The sequence below is a fragment of the Tamandua tetradactyla genome, chromosome 5, assembly GCF_023851605.1.
Source record: "Tamandua tetradactyla isolate mTamTet1 chromosome 5, mTamTet1.pri, whole genome shotgun sequence".
NCBI lineage: Eukaryota > Metazoa > Chordata > Mammalia > Pilosa > Myrmecophagidae > Tamandua > Tamandua tetradactyla.
The window spans coordinates 107,820,464-107,837,574 of NC_135331.1; the positions used below are offsets into that span (position 1 = coordinate 107,820,464).

General features: G+C 33.9%; 1 protein-coding gene and 1 long non-coding RNA gene across 6 annotated transcripts in view; one reads left to right on the top strand and one right to left on the bottom strand.

The window, feature by feature from the left end:
* The window catches only part of LOC143684764 (uncharacterized), a 146,221-nt gene extending 142,987 nt beyond the window's left edge, over positions 1–3,234 (top strand). Inside the window, exon 4 of one of the 2 annotated variants that reach the window (XR_013176152.1) lies at positions 2,234–3,234. This is a non-coding gene — a long non-coding RNA (uncharacterized LOC143684764). The remainder of the gene's footprint in view (positions 1–2,233) is intronic. The other variant, XR_013176151.1, reaches the window with a different exon arrangement.
* Positions 988–16,482, bottom strand: LOC143684763 (cysteine-rich secretory protein 2-like). 4 transcript variants are annotated; one of them, XM_077162042.1, is made up of 12 exons: positions 16,342–16,482; positions 15,506–15,602; positions 14,374–14,402; positions 13,318–13,379; positions 11,881–11,951; positions 10,974–11,030; positions 8,597–8,713; positions 7,687–7,774; positions 5,965–6,110; positions 5,478–5,575; positions 3,455–3,543; positions 988–1,617 (listed from the first exon to the last, which is right to left on the bottom strand). In XM_077162042.1, exons 5-12 carry the CDS (start codon positions 11,947–11,949, stop codon positions 1,490–1,492), a joined length of 792 nt encoding a protein of 263 aa, XP_077018157.1. In that variant the 5' UTR covers positions 11,950–11,951; positions 13,318–13,379; positions 14,374–14,402; positions 15,506–15,602; positions 16,342–16,482; the 3' UTR covers positions 988–1,489. The 4 variants fall into 4 exon arrangements, with proteins under 4 accessions (XP_077018157.1, XP_077018156.1, XP_077018159.1 ...); XM_077162041.1 differs by lacking the exon at positions 13,318–13,379 and having other exon boundaries at positions 16,342–16,481; XM_077162044.1 differs by lacking the exon at positions 10,974–11,030 and having other exon boundaries at positions 16,342–16,480.
* Positions 16,483–17,111: the final 629 nt, after the last annotated feature.

Consider the following 17,111-nt stretch of genomic DNA (forward strand, 5'->3'; position numbering starts at 1 on the left):
TTCTATCAAATTAAGAAAATTCCCATCTATTCTTAGTTTACTGAGAGTTTTATCAGGATTGGATATTGGATTTTGTCAGATGCTTTTTCAGCATCTATTCAGGTGAACACTTCTTCTTTAGTCTGCTAATGTGGTGAAACACTCGCTAAGTTCTGGATGCTAGGCCCACTCTGCACTCATGGAGTAAGTCTCACTTGGTCAGAACATATTATCCTTTTATATATTATTGGATTAATTTATTAAATTTTTGCTTATAATTTTTTATCTATGTTCTGCATGGCTATAGATGTGTAATTTTGTTGTTTGTTTTCTTTTGTAATGTCTTTGTCTGGTTTTGTTATTAGGATAAGGCTGGCCTTAAAGTATGGGAAGTATTCCTTCTTTAATTTTATGGAAGAGTTTGTGTAAAATTGGTGCCAATTATTTAAATGTTTTACATTACAGTGAAAACATCTAAGCCTGGTAATCTCTTTTTTGGAAACTTTTGAATTACAAATTCAATTTTTTTTAATAGTTATAAAAGAATTCAGATGATCTTATTTCACCTTGGGGGCATCTGTAGTCCATGTGAATTCACTATCTGTTAGGCTGAACCCATTTTCTAATTACTTTTACTCCCTGATCATTTAGATTTTTAGTGTATGTTTTCTCATCTGTAAAATGGGCCTGTTTCACCTTGTTGTTATCAGTGTTAAATGAGAGTGTAATAAAAGACATAAATGGTAAAGGTGTCTAAAATATGATCCTAGTTCACTTCCTTGGAGGTTATATTTGTATATGATGTAGACTAATGCACCTCCTTTTTTTTTTTTGTCACCTAAACCAGTAGGAGATCAAAGTGTTTAAAAGAAAAAAGCAAGTAAAAAAAGAACACTTTTGCATTTTTGGTTAAAATTTAGTTGAATAGGAAAATATTTTAGAAATTTTGCCTTGTATAAGTCATTTGTGTTAACATTGTAGAAATGTTGCACAAGAATCACATCCATGTAGTTGCTTAAGACAATTTCTTTATTCTAAAAGCTGATTACATTTGTTCAAAGAGAGGGCCATAAAGACAATCATGGATGTAAATCTTTGAATTAATTCTTCATACAGGTGAAGAATCATGTAGTAGGAGTGACAAAGATGCTTCAGCCTTTAGTTTTTGAGCATTTTGTTTCAGGAAATACATAACTCAATTTGATTCCAGAGTTCTAAGTTCTTTGGTTATACAACTTTCAAAATCCTGAACTTAATTCAGTACATTAAATTTAAAGTGCCCAATTCATGTCAAAATCCAAAGTTGTAATCATAGACTATGTTACATTTTTTAACCTACAGAAAGATTTCTATAAAGAAAAATCAGATCTAGGAGAAAACAATTTGTGACTCTCTGGAATCAAATTTATAACTAGCATGCCTAAATTTCTTTCTTGGTATATGTCAATTAAGTGTAAGCAGATGATTTGGCCCTTGTCCACTTAGACCCACACAATGCGTGTTGGGCCTTTTAGTAAATTTTGTTTTCACAATTGCAGGTAGCCTTGCACCTTTTTTTCAATAATTCATGTTTACAGCCAGCTGTAACCTTCAATTCTGCACAGTTGCTAAGGAAATCTTCATACTCACAACTGTTAGCTGTAACAAAACAGATTAGTCATCTCATTATCTCTTTCCTCCATAGCATCAAAACAACCCATAAATTAAAAGTTGATAAGGGAGAATAATAGGAGACAAACAAGTTAGCATCACTGTGACTGTGAAAGCCATTTCACTTCTTGAGAGATTATGAGGTATCTTATTTGAGCTCACTGATTAATCCAGTCTTTTTTTATTTTGAACTTGGTGACACGGTTTTGAAAATGAATTGACTTACTTTCCTCCCACAGCAAATGGAATAAAATGAATGCAATTAAGTCTCAATACCTGCAGAGTCCAATATGGTAACTACTAGCCACATGTGGTTATTTAAATTTAAATGAGTCAAATTAAATTAAATGAAAATTTAGTTTGAGTCACACTAGCCACATTCCAAGTGTTCAAAGGTCACATGCAGGTGGTAGCTACTCATAAGACAGTGTTGATAGAGAACATTTCTATCATCTCCCTCAATTCTTATGAACAGCACTGTTCTAGAGTGTAATGCTACCAGACTTTCCTTATGGGATAAGCTGTATTTATGGAAAGATACAGAGGTAAAACAAGGGGAATAATCCTGTTTACACTTGGTCTTGCTATTTGGATGTTTCTGCAGGGACTCCAAACTCAACAAATCTGAAACTAGTGTCATCATACTACTCAAAAGCCTGACAGTTCTTGGATATGGCCTCCCTGCATTCCTCCTCCTCAATCTTGGTGAAACTGCCCTCCAGATGACTCAGTAATTCAAGCCACAAATTAGATATCAGCCAGGACTCCTTCCTCTTTATTTTTTTTTCTGCAGCACTTCAATACACACAGATAACTCAACAGCTACCTCCTTGGCCTCCATCTAATGTTTCTTCATACTACTGCCAGAAAGCTTTTACAATCACAGTTATGAACTTATCACTCTTCTATTTAAATTTTTTATTTGGCTGTTCATTACTCAAAGGTTTAAACCCAAGCTCTTTGTGCATTTAGCAAAGGTTAAGTAAGTTTTTCTGCTTTAGTTGATTTATAGCTATGATATAAATATTTTGAATTGTGACTTATGGTTCATTCAAAAGAATACTAACTAAATGTGGATGCAGGGGAAAGGTAAAATCTCAGTGAATGAGTCAGCTGCTTTGTGCATAATGATTCTAATAAGGAATCCCACTTCAGAAAACCAATGGTATTTTTGCTTCTATTCATGATAACATTGGAAATGAGATACATGATCTTTAATTTATTCTTACTTTTTGTGCCAATTTATTTGCAAGTTTTGTGAGCTAACACTATAAGTTGGATTTTGTCATTAAAAATGTGCACAAACACTACTGTCAACCATAAGAGATCATTTATTAAAGCAAATACTATGATTTTAATTCCTCTATGTGGAAAAAAGTGAGGAATTCATCATGATGAATCATGCACAAAAGAACTAGTATTGTCATCCTGCTCATATTGTCATAATATAATTTCACACCCTTATAGTTATATATTTTGATTTTTAAAATTACTGCCTTAGGTATAGTTATATTAACCTTGATGAAATAAATGATTCCACCAAATATATGTGTATTTATGTTAATACTAATGGGCTTAGCCTAGTCACAAAAACTTATCAGTTTCATTATGTTACATACGATATTATACTTTTCATAAAAAATAACATTTAGGTCACTGAGGTGTGTAAAATAATTACTTAAGCACATCTTTTGTTAAGTAACTTTTTCATCATTTGCATAAAGCAGTTATTTAAAGTGTGTACTTTCAGGATATTTCTTAATCCTTTAAAAGAAAAAAGAAACATAAAGTCTATTATAATAGAAAGTTATCAATTCAAACTTACTGCATAGGCCATTTTCACAGTGATTGGGGCAACGAGCACAGGGTGTTCCTTCTTCATAAGGGATATGCTTTTTAGTCACAATATTACCCCTAAAATTTGATATTAAAATGTCAAATACTTTACATTTTGCTATTTAGCTTATATACCAAATTAGCATCAGTCACCAAATATACATATATTTTAATACTTTTAATTATGTAAAAAACTGAAAAAATTAAAATTCCCAATGTGTAATTTAGATAATCCAAAATAAGAAAGTTCTATAGATATTGACCCACTTCTTTGACCACAATATCATAGTCTGAGCAACTTAAATGGGGGAAGTAGGGTATAAAGCTTTCAGAATACATTTCAATATGGCAATATTTTTTCCATCTCCCAATAGACTCAATATAATTGCTAAGACTGTGCACCCCCAAGGTGACGGCTAGGGATAGAACACACCCTTTAGGGAGACAGGAGAAGCCCCTGGGAGGAAGGGGGTCATAGTATGGAAATATAATACTCAATATTACAATAAGGTTTATGTTTAAAAGATGAAAAAATACCATAAAGTTTATAATATGAATTCATAAAGGTACAGCTCCATGATAATATGTTTATTGCTTTTAGACTGCAGTGGTGGTTTTCAAGTGTGGGTGGTGTATTTAGGGTGAGAGTTTAAGAAGCTTTGTGAGTTTCTAGAGATGTTTTGTGGGAGTTATATTGTTTACCAAAAGGGAAAGTTGATTTTAAAAAAAGTTTGATAAACACTAATTTCCAGAATGTGTTGGTCTTACAGTGATCAGCTTGTACTTCACTGATGATAAATTATTATCCTCTTGGCCATTTTCATCATAAAATGAGAGGGAGCCCAAATCTCAATAGGTGCCAAATGGGCCAATGCAATGCATCTGAATTCAGTCTCTGTATACAGAATATAACTGTATGTGTGTGGGCCTTGAATATACTGTGAAGTAGATATAAAAATACTTTGAATGTTACCTCCCTCTTGCTTTCCCTCATTACTCAGTCCAAGTCTCATTCCATATACCTGGCATAGATGTCCCCCTCTCACAGCCAGGCACTAAGATTGTGTGCATTCTCTAAGAACCTTTCACTTCTCTCTATGTAACCACAACAGATTATTGCTTCAAAATGACTTTGAATGTTATACTTCTCAAGCGTATGGACACATATGCTCTGGATTATCTACAACCACAAAGTAAGTCATGTAGGAAGCCTGGATTTGAGGGTTCCCCTGCCTACGATGTTAAGGACTTTAAAACATTACAAATTATATGGCTATAACATGTAAATATATATATATATATATATATATATATATATATAATCTTCAATGTATCCATATAATTTTTTATGGATAACTTTAAACATATTGCTCAAGTGAGGGTATATTTCCAGATATAAATCAAGATTTAAAGAGGTGATTCATTATGAAGTTTACTGTGAAAATTTTTGAAAAGCAAGACATAGGATGCCACCTTTCTCTGGGCTATTTGAAATATATTGATTCTCCTGAAAAGTCTTCAAGGCCAAAAATAATTAATAATAAATGTCAATATGTAAGGCATCTTAAATAAGTAGGAGTAGGCATATTTGGGCAGAAAGGACTGGAATCACCACAGTATATGTTCCCCCATTTGCTACATTAGGCATACTAGACTAAGCATCAAGCCTCCACATTTGAGTGTGTGAACTTAGCAAGAACTGATAATATCAAATCTAGAGAATTGCATACTATATATGCTCATGGAGTAACCCTAAGTCTAGGGAAATTCATTTTAGAGGGAAGACAAAATATTTTGGACAAGAAAGAAAGCTTCAGCATTTAATCTTGGAACTAAGTTAGTGTTCTTTCTGAGAAGTTGAATGTATCTTGAATTTAGAAATCATCTCTGAAAATTTATCCTTCCCTTTTACTGAAATATACCTTTTATTCTGGCTTGTTTTTGGCATGAGAAGTTTTAAATTTTAATCACAGATGTCATTATTGACATTAAACTCTATAGTGTATACTTACGCAGGACAATATTGGCAAACATAGTAGTATTTTAAAAATTCTTGATTGGGACAGTAGGCAATTCCACATCCAATTTGGAAAGATGAGTACCAAACAAGCTACATTGTGAGTGAAGATATGAGAGTACATTAGAGAAGATAAAAATCTGAAAAAAATGTTACTGTTATTGTTTGTTGCAATATAAGTTAGGGAAATATTCAGGTAAATTATTGAAGCTAAGTCACAAATGTTTAAAGTACTAATTTTTCATGTACATTCATGATTTAATCCATTTAGACTATTGGAAAAATACAAAATATGCATCTCAATCGGGAGTTTTGCAGGCCACAGATACAAATATGACAGCTTATAGAAGAAATACCAGTCAAATGTAAAGACTATAACTACTCAGGCTGTTCTCCCAAATTGAATATTGGAATCAGTCCAAATTTGGAGGTTTCTATATCAGGGTATTTAAGATAGAGCTGATTTCATTTATTCCCCTTACCTGAGTATAATGTCCAACAACGGCATTGGGACTTTTTGGCCCTACACCATGGATAAAATTCTGATCCTCATCATACCAGCTTTGGATTGCAGTTGACCAGGAAGTAGGGTCAGATGACATATAAAGATTCTCACCACATTTTGTTCCTAAGAAGGAACAGATCATTCATGAGGAATGCAATGCTATAAAGCATTCAATGACAAAAGACTATGTAAGTACAAAGAAGAGTAGCTACTCTTCAAACACAGTGCCCATAGTCGCTAACTATTGATTAGTATATATGGAGGTTGTCTCAGTTCCTTCACAGCTATTCAGCTGAAATGTGCCAGATGTCCCTAATGGATTGATGCAATAGGCTGGACCCAGCTTGGAAAGCTTTGAGTAGTTTGAGAGGTCCTCTTTAAAAATCTCTCTCTCTCCCCTGGCCTTTAAAGATACATTGTTTTACATGATAAATTTCTCATGTGTGTATGCCTTGTGTGCCTGCAGCTTTGTATTTAAGCTTGCTGACAGCAGAGACCAATTCTTATATTTTCCCTCCTGCTCTTGTGCATTCTCATCAGAGATTTTTGTACTTACAGGAATCTGAATAAATTTTTATGATTATGGTTTTTACAAGAAATTTGATATCAAACTTTACAGTCATTTTTTAAGACCATAACTAAAAGGCAGATGACACCACAAGGTTCAGCATTTTCCATTTTATGGGTCTTTCCTTAATCATCAAAGGAGATTTTTTTATTGTGGAAGCTTTTCTCTATTTGTTCAATCCCTGCAATTAATGTTTACATTTGGCATCGTTTGTAAAGAAAGTATAAACTACTCTGGGTATTTCTTTTAATAGAGATAAAAAAGAAACTAAGAATCTAAATGGTAGACTTTGGTCTTTTCAGACCATTAATTTCAGTCTTCTATGTAATCATCACTCTTCCATAATTCCTTTAAATTATACCTCCAAATATACAATAGTTAGCCTACTGAAAAAGAGGGAAATTATAATTCTTACATTAAGCATACCTTTATGTATATAATTTTTGAAAATAAAAGTAACATATTATTTGAATAGTAGAGGTTGTGTCTTTTATATTTTTTAGTCTAATATTGTACGTGTTATATGAACACATACATACAAAATATTTGACTGATGTAAGAAATTAAAAAGAAAGTAATAAAAAATAAACATAGCTAAAAATGGTCATTCTGATTAAAATGTGTTTAATATTTTTAGAACAAAATTCAGGTACATTTTAACATAATTCAACATATTTTATGAGTACCAAAAGTAAACATATTTCACAACAAAAGAAAGGCTACATAATATCTCAAAAGGGCATTGGCTTAAAGTCAGAAAGCTTGGTGCAGTTTCAAATTTCAAATATACGACATGAATTTTCTAGGCATGTTCATGCATAAGCCATTTTCCTCCCAAGTCCTGGTTTTCTAATATTTAGAATTAGAAAAATGTTAATATATGACCTGCTATACTCATGGGCTGATTACAAGGAACAGATGAGATGCTATGTGAGAAATTATTTGTAAACTGTAAATAATCAAAAAGCACAAAATGGTACTTCTTATAATTTTTCTCTATATACAGATACATTGATTTTATAATGACAGCAATATAATCAACAAATATTTGAGAACTATGCAACATCATAAAACAGTCTATTATTACATTATTGATTCATTTATTCAAGAAATATTTAGTAATTTACATACTGGTTTTTCGGTCATCTATTTTACTGTGTTCTAAAGTGCACTTGTTTGCCCACTTTTGGGCATTTGCTGTTGCTTCTCTGCTCCATTCCTAAATGTCATAAAAAAATAAAAGATATATATGTATATATATTTAATAGCTCAAACACAAAGAAGCATATGCCTTATAATCAGATGAGTAGATTGATTTGCAATATTTTAAAACTTATGTATAAATATCATCTAATTATCACTAGCATTGAAACATGATTTTTGCTTGTTTAAAAAAATTTTTTCTGGTGTTTTTTCCTGCCTTGTGCCAGTTTCCATTCAAAAAGAAGTATCTAGGTAGTATGTCTGCAGTTAAAAATTTTAAGGCACATAATATTTGGAGTATTTATGATAGCACGGCAGCCACATCTAATGTTTTTTAAAAGTAATTATTTTACTTTAAATAATGGTAAATGTGGTATATTCTAATTATATTCCCAATAGTAATGAACTGGCCTAGGTAATTCCCAGCTCCTTTTGTAGCCCACTACACAAATATGGGAGGTACCTGGCTCAAAGTGACTATGCCTAAGGCAGTAGGCTGTTTATCCCAAATGGCACTGATTCTAAACGGAAAGGGTATTTTTTTAAGCCTATGCTAGGACAGCGAATAGAAAAATGAAACGGCTTTATAATGCGCATCCAAGATTTGGCTTCTGATTCTGTCTCCCCAATTTAATAGTTCTATAACCTTGATAATTTACTTACCCATTTATAAAGTAAAAATAAGAAATACTGTTCTGCTCACATAACAGCGCAAATAAAATAGCAAATTAGAGGGAGATATTGTAAACTACTAAGTTCTTAAGATATGTTAGTTGCCAGCTGCCTGCAAGTTCAGAGCTCATGTTCATACCACTTTCATTATATTACTGCATCTTACCATCTTTAACATGTTGCTGGCAGGTGGAGAAACTCCTCTCCTAAGTTCATTGTGTTTATTTACAATCTCCTTTTGGACCTGAGTTTGGGTGGTTAGCAAACTAGCAAAAGCTGGGTCCTAAAGGGAAATAAAATTAGAAATATTTTTAACATACCTGAAAATTGCAGGTAATGGGTAGTTTTATATATTATAAAAATCACCAATGCAATGTGGAGGGAGCAAAATATCCAGTCACTGGACTATTACTGACTTTGATCTTATTATTAACAGAAGTATAACCGACAAGTTATTAAATCAATTGCTGTTTGTTTTGGTTTGTGTGTGTGCATGTGGGGGCAATTCTAGGCCATAAAGGGGGTGGGGGTGTCAATTACCAAATATCAGCAATTTGCTTATCTAAATCTACACAAGAAAATGATGTTATATGGGGGTTCAAAGTTTTAAACATTAATGTAAATCTAAACTAAGGGACACTGTCCTTCTGGATTTTCCCCGACACCTTGGAACAAGTTGCCAAGCTCCCCTTTCCATACTGAGTTTCCATAAGGCCATTATCTACTTAATTGTTCATTTCTCTTGCCTGCCTGTATGTTCCTAAGTACAGGGTCAGCTAGTGAGTGCTATTGCATGTACAGGATCTGGTACCCTCCTAACTTCATTGGAAGGGATGCACATTTGATTATCAGTAGAGGCTAGTCTCTGCTTCACATGACGATGTAAAATAACTGCCTGGATATTTCCTACTGAACTCTAAAATCCGCTTAAAGATTTAATATAAAACACATAAAATGTCGATTCTCTTCAGAGGAGAATTAAATATCTCCTGCTTCTTGCTCCATCTAAAATTATGGATAAAAATTCTGAGGAGATGTATTTATTGTATTTTACAAGTATCAGAAAGCTTTTATCAAAAGAAAAAAAAAGCTTTTATCAGATGATAGGAAATATCCAAAATATTTGATAGGCAATTATGGCATGAATAAATACTTATAATTCCAATTGATGAGTACAATTATAGGAGGAGTCTACTAGATATAGAGGAAGGAGGGATAGATTCTTCTTGCCTGAGGTCAGGACAAGCTTCACAAATGAAAAATCTGGATTGACATTTTGAAGTAGGAGTGTTCCAGGCATTGTGAGAAGGGAAAGAAAATCATTGTGGGCAGAGTGTATGTAGGGCATCTGATCAGGACACATTTAGTGGTGATGAAGACTGAATAATACCCCATTTAAAAATAATTTTATAAATGAAGAACAGGTGATGGATGAGATAGATAACAGGGTACTTCAAAGGAGTATGACAGAAAATCTGATTTGGGGGAAAAACTTGGAAAGAGAGCAGACTATCTGAATGAAGCCTGAGGTGAAGGGTTGATAAAATTGTTTCCAGATTATCTGATTTCAGTAACATACTGACTGTATTTCTGAATGCCAAATAAGCTTTGAACCCAGTGTCAGAATTCTCTGGTTGGAAAGCCTAAAGCTAAAGAGGGGTATGGGAAACAATAACCGAAACTCCTCTAATTCAGAGGCTTTCTGATCAGGAGATAAACACTTTCCATAGGTACATACACACTCCACAGTTGAAGTGGATGATTGGCTCTATTGCTGGGATTATTAAAGTAAAATAGCATATTAAAAATAGAGCATCTGAATTCAAGATCTGGCTCTTGCACGTACTAATTTTAAGTCCTCGATAAGAATAAAAAAACAAAACCCTAATACAGTTAAGTTTTTTTGTTGACATACATTTAGTCTCACACAATAACTATAAAAATTAAATTCTACGCATACATTGTAGTGTAGAAATTGTGTTAACTTAAGCATTGTATAAATATATTGCTAATTTTCTATATGATCATATTGAATGGATTAAATAGAAGAAATCAGAAGAGATCTTGGGGCAGGAGTAGTGCTATCAGTTTTTCAAATCTCTAGACCTGTGCCGTTCAATTGAAATGTAATTCATGCATCATGCATAATTTAACTTTTTGGTGATCACATTAAAAACAGAGAAATATGTGGTATTAATTTTAATAATACAATTTATTTGTAGTGGGTTGAATGATGCTTCTCCATCCCCAAAATAAAAGGTGATATGTCCACAACCTAAACCTCAGAGTCTGTGAATGTGGCCTTATTCGGAAAAAGTTCTTTGTAGATGTAATCAAGAGAGAACATAGTAGATTATCTGTGTTGACCCTAAATCCAATGACAAGTATTCTTAAAAGAGACTCACATAGGAAAGATATACAAAGAGGAGAAAATCATGTGAAGACAGAAGCAGAGATTGGAAAGATGTGGTCACAAGCCAAGAGCACTAAGTACCGCCAGTACCCACCAGAAGCTAAGAGAGAGGTATGGAATGGATACCCACCCTGGAGCCTTCAGCATAAGCATAGCTCTGCAGACACCTTGATTTCAAACTTCTGGCCTCCAAAATATGAAAGAATGAATTTCCGTTGTTTTAAGCCATCAAGTTTTTGGTAATTTGTTACCAAGAACCTAACACATTATTTAACTAAATATTCAAAATGTGATTTCATTTCATCATGTACATATTAATGAGTTATTTTATCATTGGGTTTTTTTGTTTGTTTTTTAAGAAAACTGGTGCATATTTTATACTTACAGCACATCTTGATTTGCAGTTAAGTACCTCTCAATTGTACAATAGGCACACACTGCTATTAACTATTGTATTTGGATAGCACAGCCTTAGATTTTCATCTAGATAATCATGTTAAGTGTAGTGAGTGCTAATGAGTACTTTGTGATGTATCAGACACTCTTGCCCCTTCCACTCTTGAAGATATTTCTAGTAGCTTGGCAATGGTTGGAGCTGTCTGTACCTCAGAAAAAACATATTCTTAGATTTAGTCCATTCCTGTGGGTATGAACCCATTGTTAGTAGGACCTTTTGATGATGCTGTTTCAGTTAAGGCTTGACCCAACTCATTCAGGAAACAGAAGCAAGATAAATAGAGAATAACATGGAAGCAAGAAGCTGAAATCAACAGAACCCAGAGGAGAAGGAGAGACCAGCAGATGCCACCACATGCCTTGCCACATGGCGCAGGAGTCAAGGCCTTTGGGAAGAAAGCATTGTTTTGATAATGTCTTGATTTGTACACTACCCTGGATTCTAATTGTAAGCAAATAAGTTACCATTGTTTAAACCAAACCATTTCATGGTATTTGCTTAAAGCAGCCTAGGAAACTAAAACACCTGGCAATCCACAGAGTGCCTGTCAGTGGTGAAAGATTTTTTACCTTCACCTTACCTTTCCATTGGCAGGTAAAGATGTAAACAGCACAGCAGCCAGAAACATCACCACTTGGAGTAAAGCCATTGCTGGGAAGCAGGTAAAAGGGAACAAAGGACTGCATTGAAACATTTAGTACATGGACTCTGACTAACAGGGGAAAAACAATGTAATAATCTTGGCTATTCCAAAGAAACTGATTGCCAAGTTCATTAATAATGTACCAAGAGAAGAACTGTCTTATGGTGCCAGTAGAATCATATTAGAGCCATCCATGTTTCTAATAGAGATGGTAAAGAACAAACTAAAGAACTTGATTGATGCCCTTGAGTTGCAACTATATAGACCAAAGACATGCTGGATTCATTTTCACCTAGTTCCATCACTCCCATAGACATGAAAAAGAAAATGTGAAAAAATGGATTCCTCCATAGTCAGTGATAGTACTGTTATTCATTGTTTTCCTCAATTTTTTGAAGAGTTTATTTTCAGTGTGTACCATTCTCTTAGTTTGTGTGACAGTTAATTTCATGTGTCAACTTGGCTAGGTTAAGATGTCCATTTGATTGGCCAAACACTGATCTACTTGTTATAGTGAAGGTATTTTGTAGAAGAGATTTGCATCTATAATCAGTTGATTGCATCCACAATCAGTTGATTGCTTCTACAAACAAGAAAGGAGATTGCTCCCAGCAATTTGGGTGATCTCCTCACGCAATCAGTTGGAAGTCTTAAAGCCAGAATTGAAGGTTTCAGAAGTAGAAGGAGAATTTCTGTGTCAATTTGAGCATGGGCTTTTGCAGGAACTTCCAGCTAGCTAGTTTCCTCTATGGAATTAGAACTAAGTACTTTACCATCACCCTTATCCCACCCCTTATAGTCATGTGAGCCAACTCTTTATTTTTTATATATATTACATAATACATATAGGTACACACACATACATGTATATATATATATGCATACACACACACACACACACATATATACATCCAGTTGGCTCTGTTTCTCTGGAGAACCTTGATTGATTCTGTTTGCTACTCCCCATGAAGAGTAGGACCAGTTGTCCTTTTATTTACACTAGACTCTAATCAAGATTCCAGGGTTGTGATTATACAGAAATAAATGTACAAACATTTTATTGGTGGTTATTCTCTAATGAAGAGATTAAAATTTGTTTATTTTCTTCCTTACCTATATTTTCAAATCATGGAAAAGATGCAAATACAATTAATGTTTTGAAAATGTAAAGACTGTTCAAGTTTGCCCACCCTTAATTTGGCACAAAGGTTCTTTTATTTAATAGTTTCATCATTTTTTAAAAGACACTCAGCATTTGGTTGCCAATGTCATCCTTTTCTTTAATGTGTCAAAAAATTCTAACTCCTTTAGATAAGCAACAAGACCACTTAGAAAGCATTCCTCTTCCTTCCATTAGTCATACAAATTGCTTACTTTGTAAGTTAAAGGAAGATGTCTTGATTTGTTTTTTGAATGTAATTGGAATCTCCAATTTCCTGGAGGGAAAGAAAATGCCAAACAATTTATTTGAGGTCCTTCTTAGGCCTCATTGATTTGCAAGTAGTAGACAATGCCTGTTTGATGTATTCCCTTCATCCTTAATGAAATTCTTCTCCCTTTCATGAGCATTTATTGTTGGTGTATGGTAAAATATGTATAATTACATGTATAATTACACTGCCACAACATTTCTCCTTGGCAGGTATGACTATATTTTACTGATAAAGAAATGAGTCTCAGAAAAGTTAACCTATGCCAATGTAAATTCTAAAGTAATGTCAGAAATTAGCCTGGGCATCCAATTATGAATTTAAAGATAATGCACATTGAAAGAGACAGTTTCAACTGGGAAAAAGTGATCATTGTTGCAACTCAATGGAGACACTCTGTTCTCATTTCCATAATCCTTGTATTAATATATAACCATATGTGTTAATAGCAATAAAAATCTTAATAAGGAAGTGTATATAAACATATACACAGACCTACTTTTTCATTTTTCTATTAAAGGTCATTATAGTACATGTCAATGCCAAATAAATTGAAGTCCAAAAGATCTTAAAGCTTGCAATTGTTACCTTTTTGAGAATAGAGTCCAAACAAAAAGGTGTAGCAAAATTGTTTCAAAACATCACAAATATAGGAATAAATTATAATTATTTTAGAATGAAATATAAAAACTTCATTTAGACATCAGATATTAAAATATTTTAGAATAATAGTAAATATCTTACTTTAACTTTAAAAGAGTAAAATTACCTTGTAATCATTTCCCAATGAAAATTTGTCACTGGAGTTTTAAAAATCATGGATATTGTGAATTACTGATTATGTATGTTGTTTTATTTTGTTTATTTTTTAATTAATAAATTTAAAAAAGCTAAAAAATTATGGATAAATTATTAAATATATCATTTTACTATTGGTAAGAAAAAACTGTATTGGTATGACAAAATGTCATTATTCAAATAAATTTAAGTCATTGCTTACTTTTGTTTTTGATGATGTATCTCCTTTATCTGTAGGAAGAAGGAAGGTAGAGAGAAAGTTACAGTATTATATATATATATAGTAAACCTGTTCCCTATTAGGGCAAATTTTGATCAAGCAAGTAAATGTAAGTTAACCAGGCTCTGAAACAGGATTTTTCATACCAATAACTTCAAATATTATTGCTAATTGTCTTACATTGTTGGCATTGTTTCCCACACATAGTTTTTAAATATGAACACGTTAAGTATGCCCTCCATTACCTTACCAGCCTTCCCCTCTTAGGCATACCTGAATCTGCATGCAGCTTCTTGGCCTAGAATTTCTACACTGACGCCCAAGGCTGCTTAATTTCTGTGATTGTCATGAGGATCCAGCTTTTTAGTTAAACTCTCATGGCTCAGCTTTCTGTGACTTTTTCTTCCCAGTTACCAATTATTTACAACTTATTGATTAGGAGCACAGTCTTTGGAAACTGTCAGATCTAAGAAATCCTCTCTGAGCTTCAGTTTTCTCCTCTGTTAAATATGAATTATCACATCATAGGTTGACTTTGAAAATGGAAAGCATAATTTAAATGAAACAGTTAATACAATGCTTATCACATAATAATAAATAGAAATATTAATATTTTTATTATTTTCCTCTGCAACACCTCATATTTTGCTGACCTTATAAGATCTTCCCATAAATGCATGTTGTTAATTCAACTGCTAATTTTAGGCATGTTTATAAGACTCATTTTTCCTACTAGATTTTATACAAAAAAAAAAGTATAATCAGAGATTCAAGTGTTCAAGGCCTGGTTAATCAGAGACTCTCTAGCTAAACCTAGGAAAATGATCTAACAACACACAAGATTGAAATTTTTATACACTCAATATGTTTGCATTAGATGACCCAAAATTCCCTAATTCAATCCACCATAATGCCACTTACTCCCCTCTGCCACTTTTCTCTTCCTATCCCCACTCAACCAACCCTAATCATCTTTGTTGCATCAATAAATAATGCTTTAGATGAAAATATGTTCAAAGAAAAATACTTCTTTTCATTTTTATGCTTATTTTTTATATATTTAAACCATACTTATACACAATTGAAAAATTGCATTTTTTCCCCTGCTACTTACTATTGGACTGTGCACTTTCTTGCAGGTGTTCTAAGACCAAAATGATGTGGTTCTCCTAGTTGTTTATAGGAGAAGCATGAAGGATGGTTTCATAATCCTGGGGCAGGGAAGCAAAGAATATTTTAAATAAAGATGTGAAGAATACCTTATAGGCAGTATCTATAACCTCTGTCACGTACTAATACTTCATTAAATTGTTTAGTATTGTTCTTTAATATTTTACTGTACTTATTTGATCTCACCAGTAAGGCCATAATTTCCTTCTGAGAGCAAACTGTGTTTTAGTATCTGATATTTCCTTCAAAATCTAACACAGAGGTGGGCTTCTTTCCTAGAAAATCTCAGCATTTTTTCAAGACTCCGAACTCCCTATCTAGGACTCCAACCCATACCATTCTTTAGAAGATAATTTCTATAGTGAGCATTGACTGCATGGATTTGGGATCATGCCTTTATCTTTTCTTTGTGGCTTTTCATGGGAGCTAATAGATGACAAAAAGTCCAGAAAAGTCAATAACCACAATTGTAATTGTTATATACAGTTTCTAATAAACATTGACTGTAAGTTAAAGTTCTTAATTTGGCTTCATGAAAGGCCAGATTCAGAAGTTTCACACTTCTGCTAGGGCTCAGAGAGTCTTGTGTAAATAGAATATCTTTTAAGGTAGGTAAGGAGTTTCCATAGGATAAACGTAGGGCGGCATGTTGAAAAATCTTTGGTGGTGGTGGCTTTGGCGGGAGCATTGGTAAAACAGTCCATCTTTCTCCTGTCTCCACCCCACATCTATGGCATTGCCCTGGTCATTTATAACCCTCCAACCTGCTCTAATGCTTACCTTGGCTCCGGAGCCCAGATCTTAGTGTTGCAGGGCCAGAGCCCAGAGCCCAGGTCTGGCTCTCCTGCGGGGATTGTAAGCCAGAGACCCGCTGGGTCCGGCTTTCCTAAGGTGATTGGAAGTCCCCACCCCGCCACGTACTGGCGACGTCACCCGACTTTATGCTCTCAGCGCTGTCATTGGCTACGTGGATTTTTCTTGAACTTCACTATCTACCTCCAGAACTGCGCTGAGAAAATCCCACACCTTTTCCATTGTGAAAAGCAGCGTTTTTCTGTCATTACTGCCATTTGGTGAGAACATTAAATGTCTGCTTGAACACCTGGGCAGTATTTTCCAGGAGGGAGGAGTTAGTAGAAGGATTGGAATGTCCAGGGGTGGCTGAAAAAAGGGGCGCCTCCATTCCAACAAGATCACCTGGAATTGTGGCAGTTCAGAATTTAAAGAGCAGATTGAAAAGTTCAAAGTTTAAGTTTGCAGTGCAGACGCCTTTGAGGTGCTAACAGCGCACTCAAGGTCATGTACATAAAGTAGGCAGTTTGCAGGTTCGCACATAAACAGTTTGCATTCCTGTCTTTCTCAGTAACAGTTTTGTGGTCAGGAAATACAAGAAGAGTAACAGGAACAACTGTTTTAGGTGCTACCTATAATTCGTAACCCAAAGCTGTGGGCTTCGAGTTCAGCAGGAATAGCAGGCATTGGCTGAAGATGTTGTGCCTTTATCCATGCAGGAGGGAAGAGTAATGGATGCATTTTCTTCTATGCTTAGT

Excerpts from the sequence above, each read along its gene's own strand:
- LOC143684763 (XM_077162042.1), bottom strand. The coding sequence starts at position 11,949 with ATGGCTTTACTCCAAGTGGTGATGTTTCTGGCTGCTGTGCTGTTTACA. Across the intron at positions 8,714-10,973 it reads CTTATGCTGAAGGCTCCAGG|GACCCAGCTTTTGCTAGTTT; the intron begins GTGGGTATCCAT and ends ATTTCCCTTTAG. Across the intron at positions 5,576-5,964 it reads TTGTTGGACATTATACTCAG|CTTGTTTGGTACTCATCTTT; the intron begins GTAAGGGGAATA and ends CTCACAATGTAG.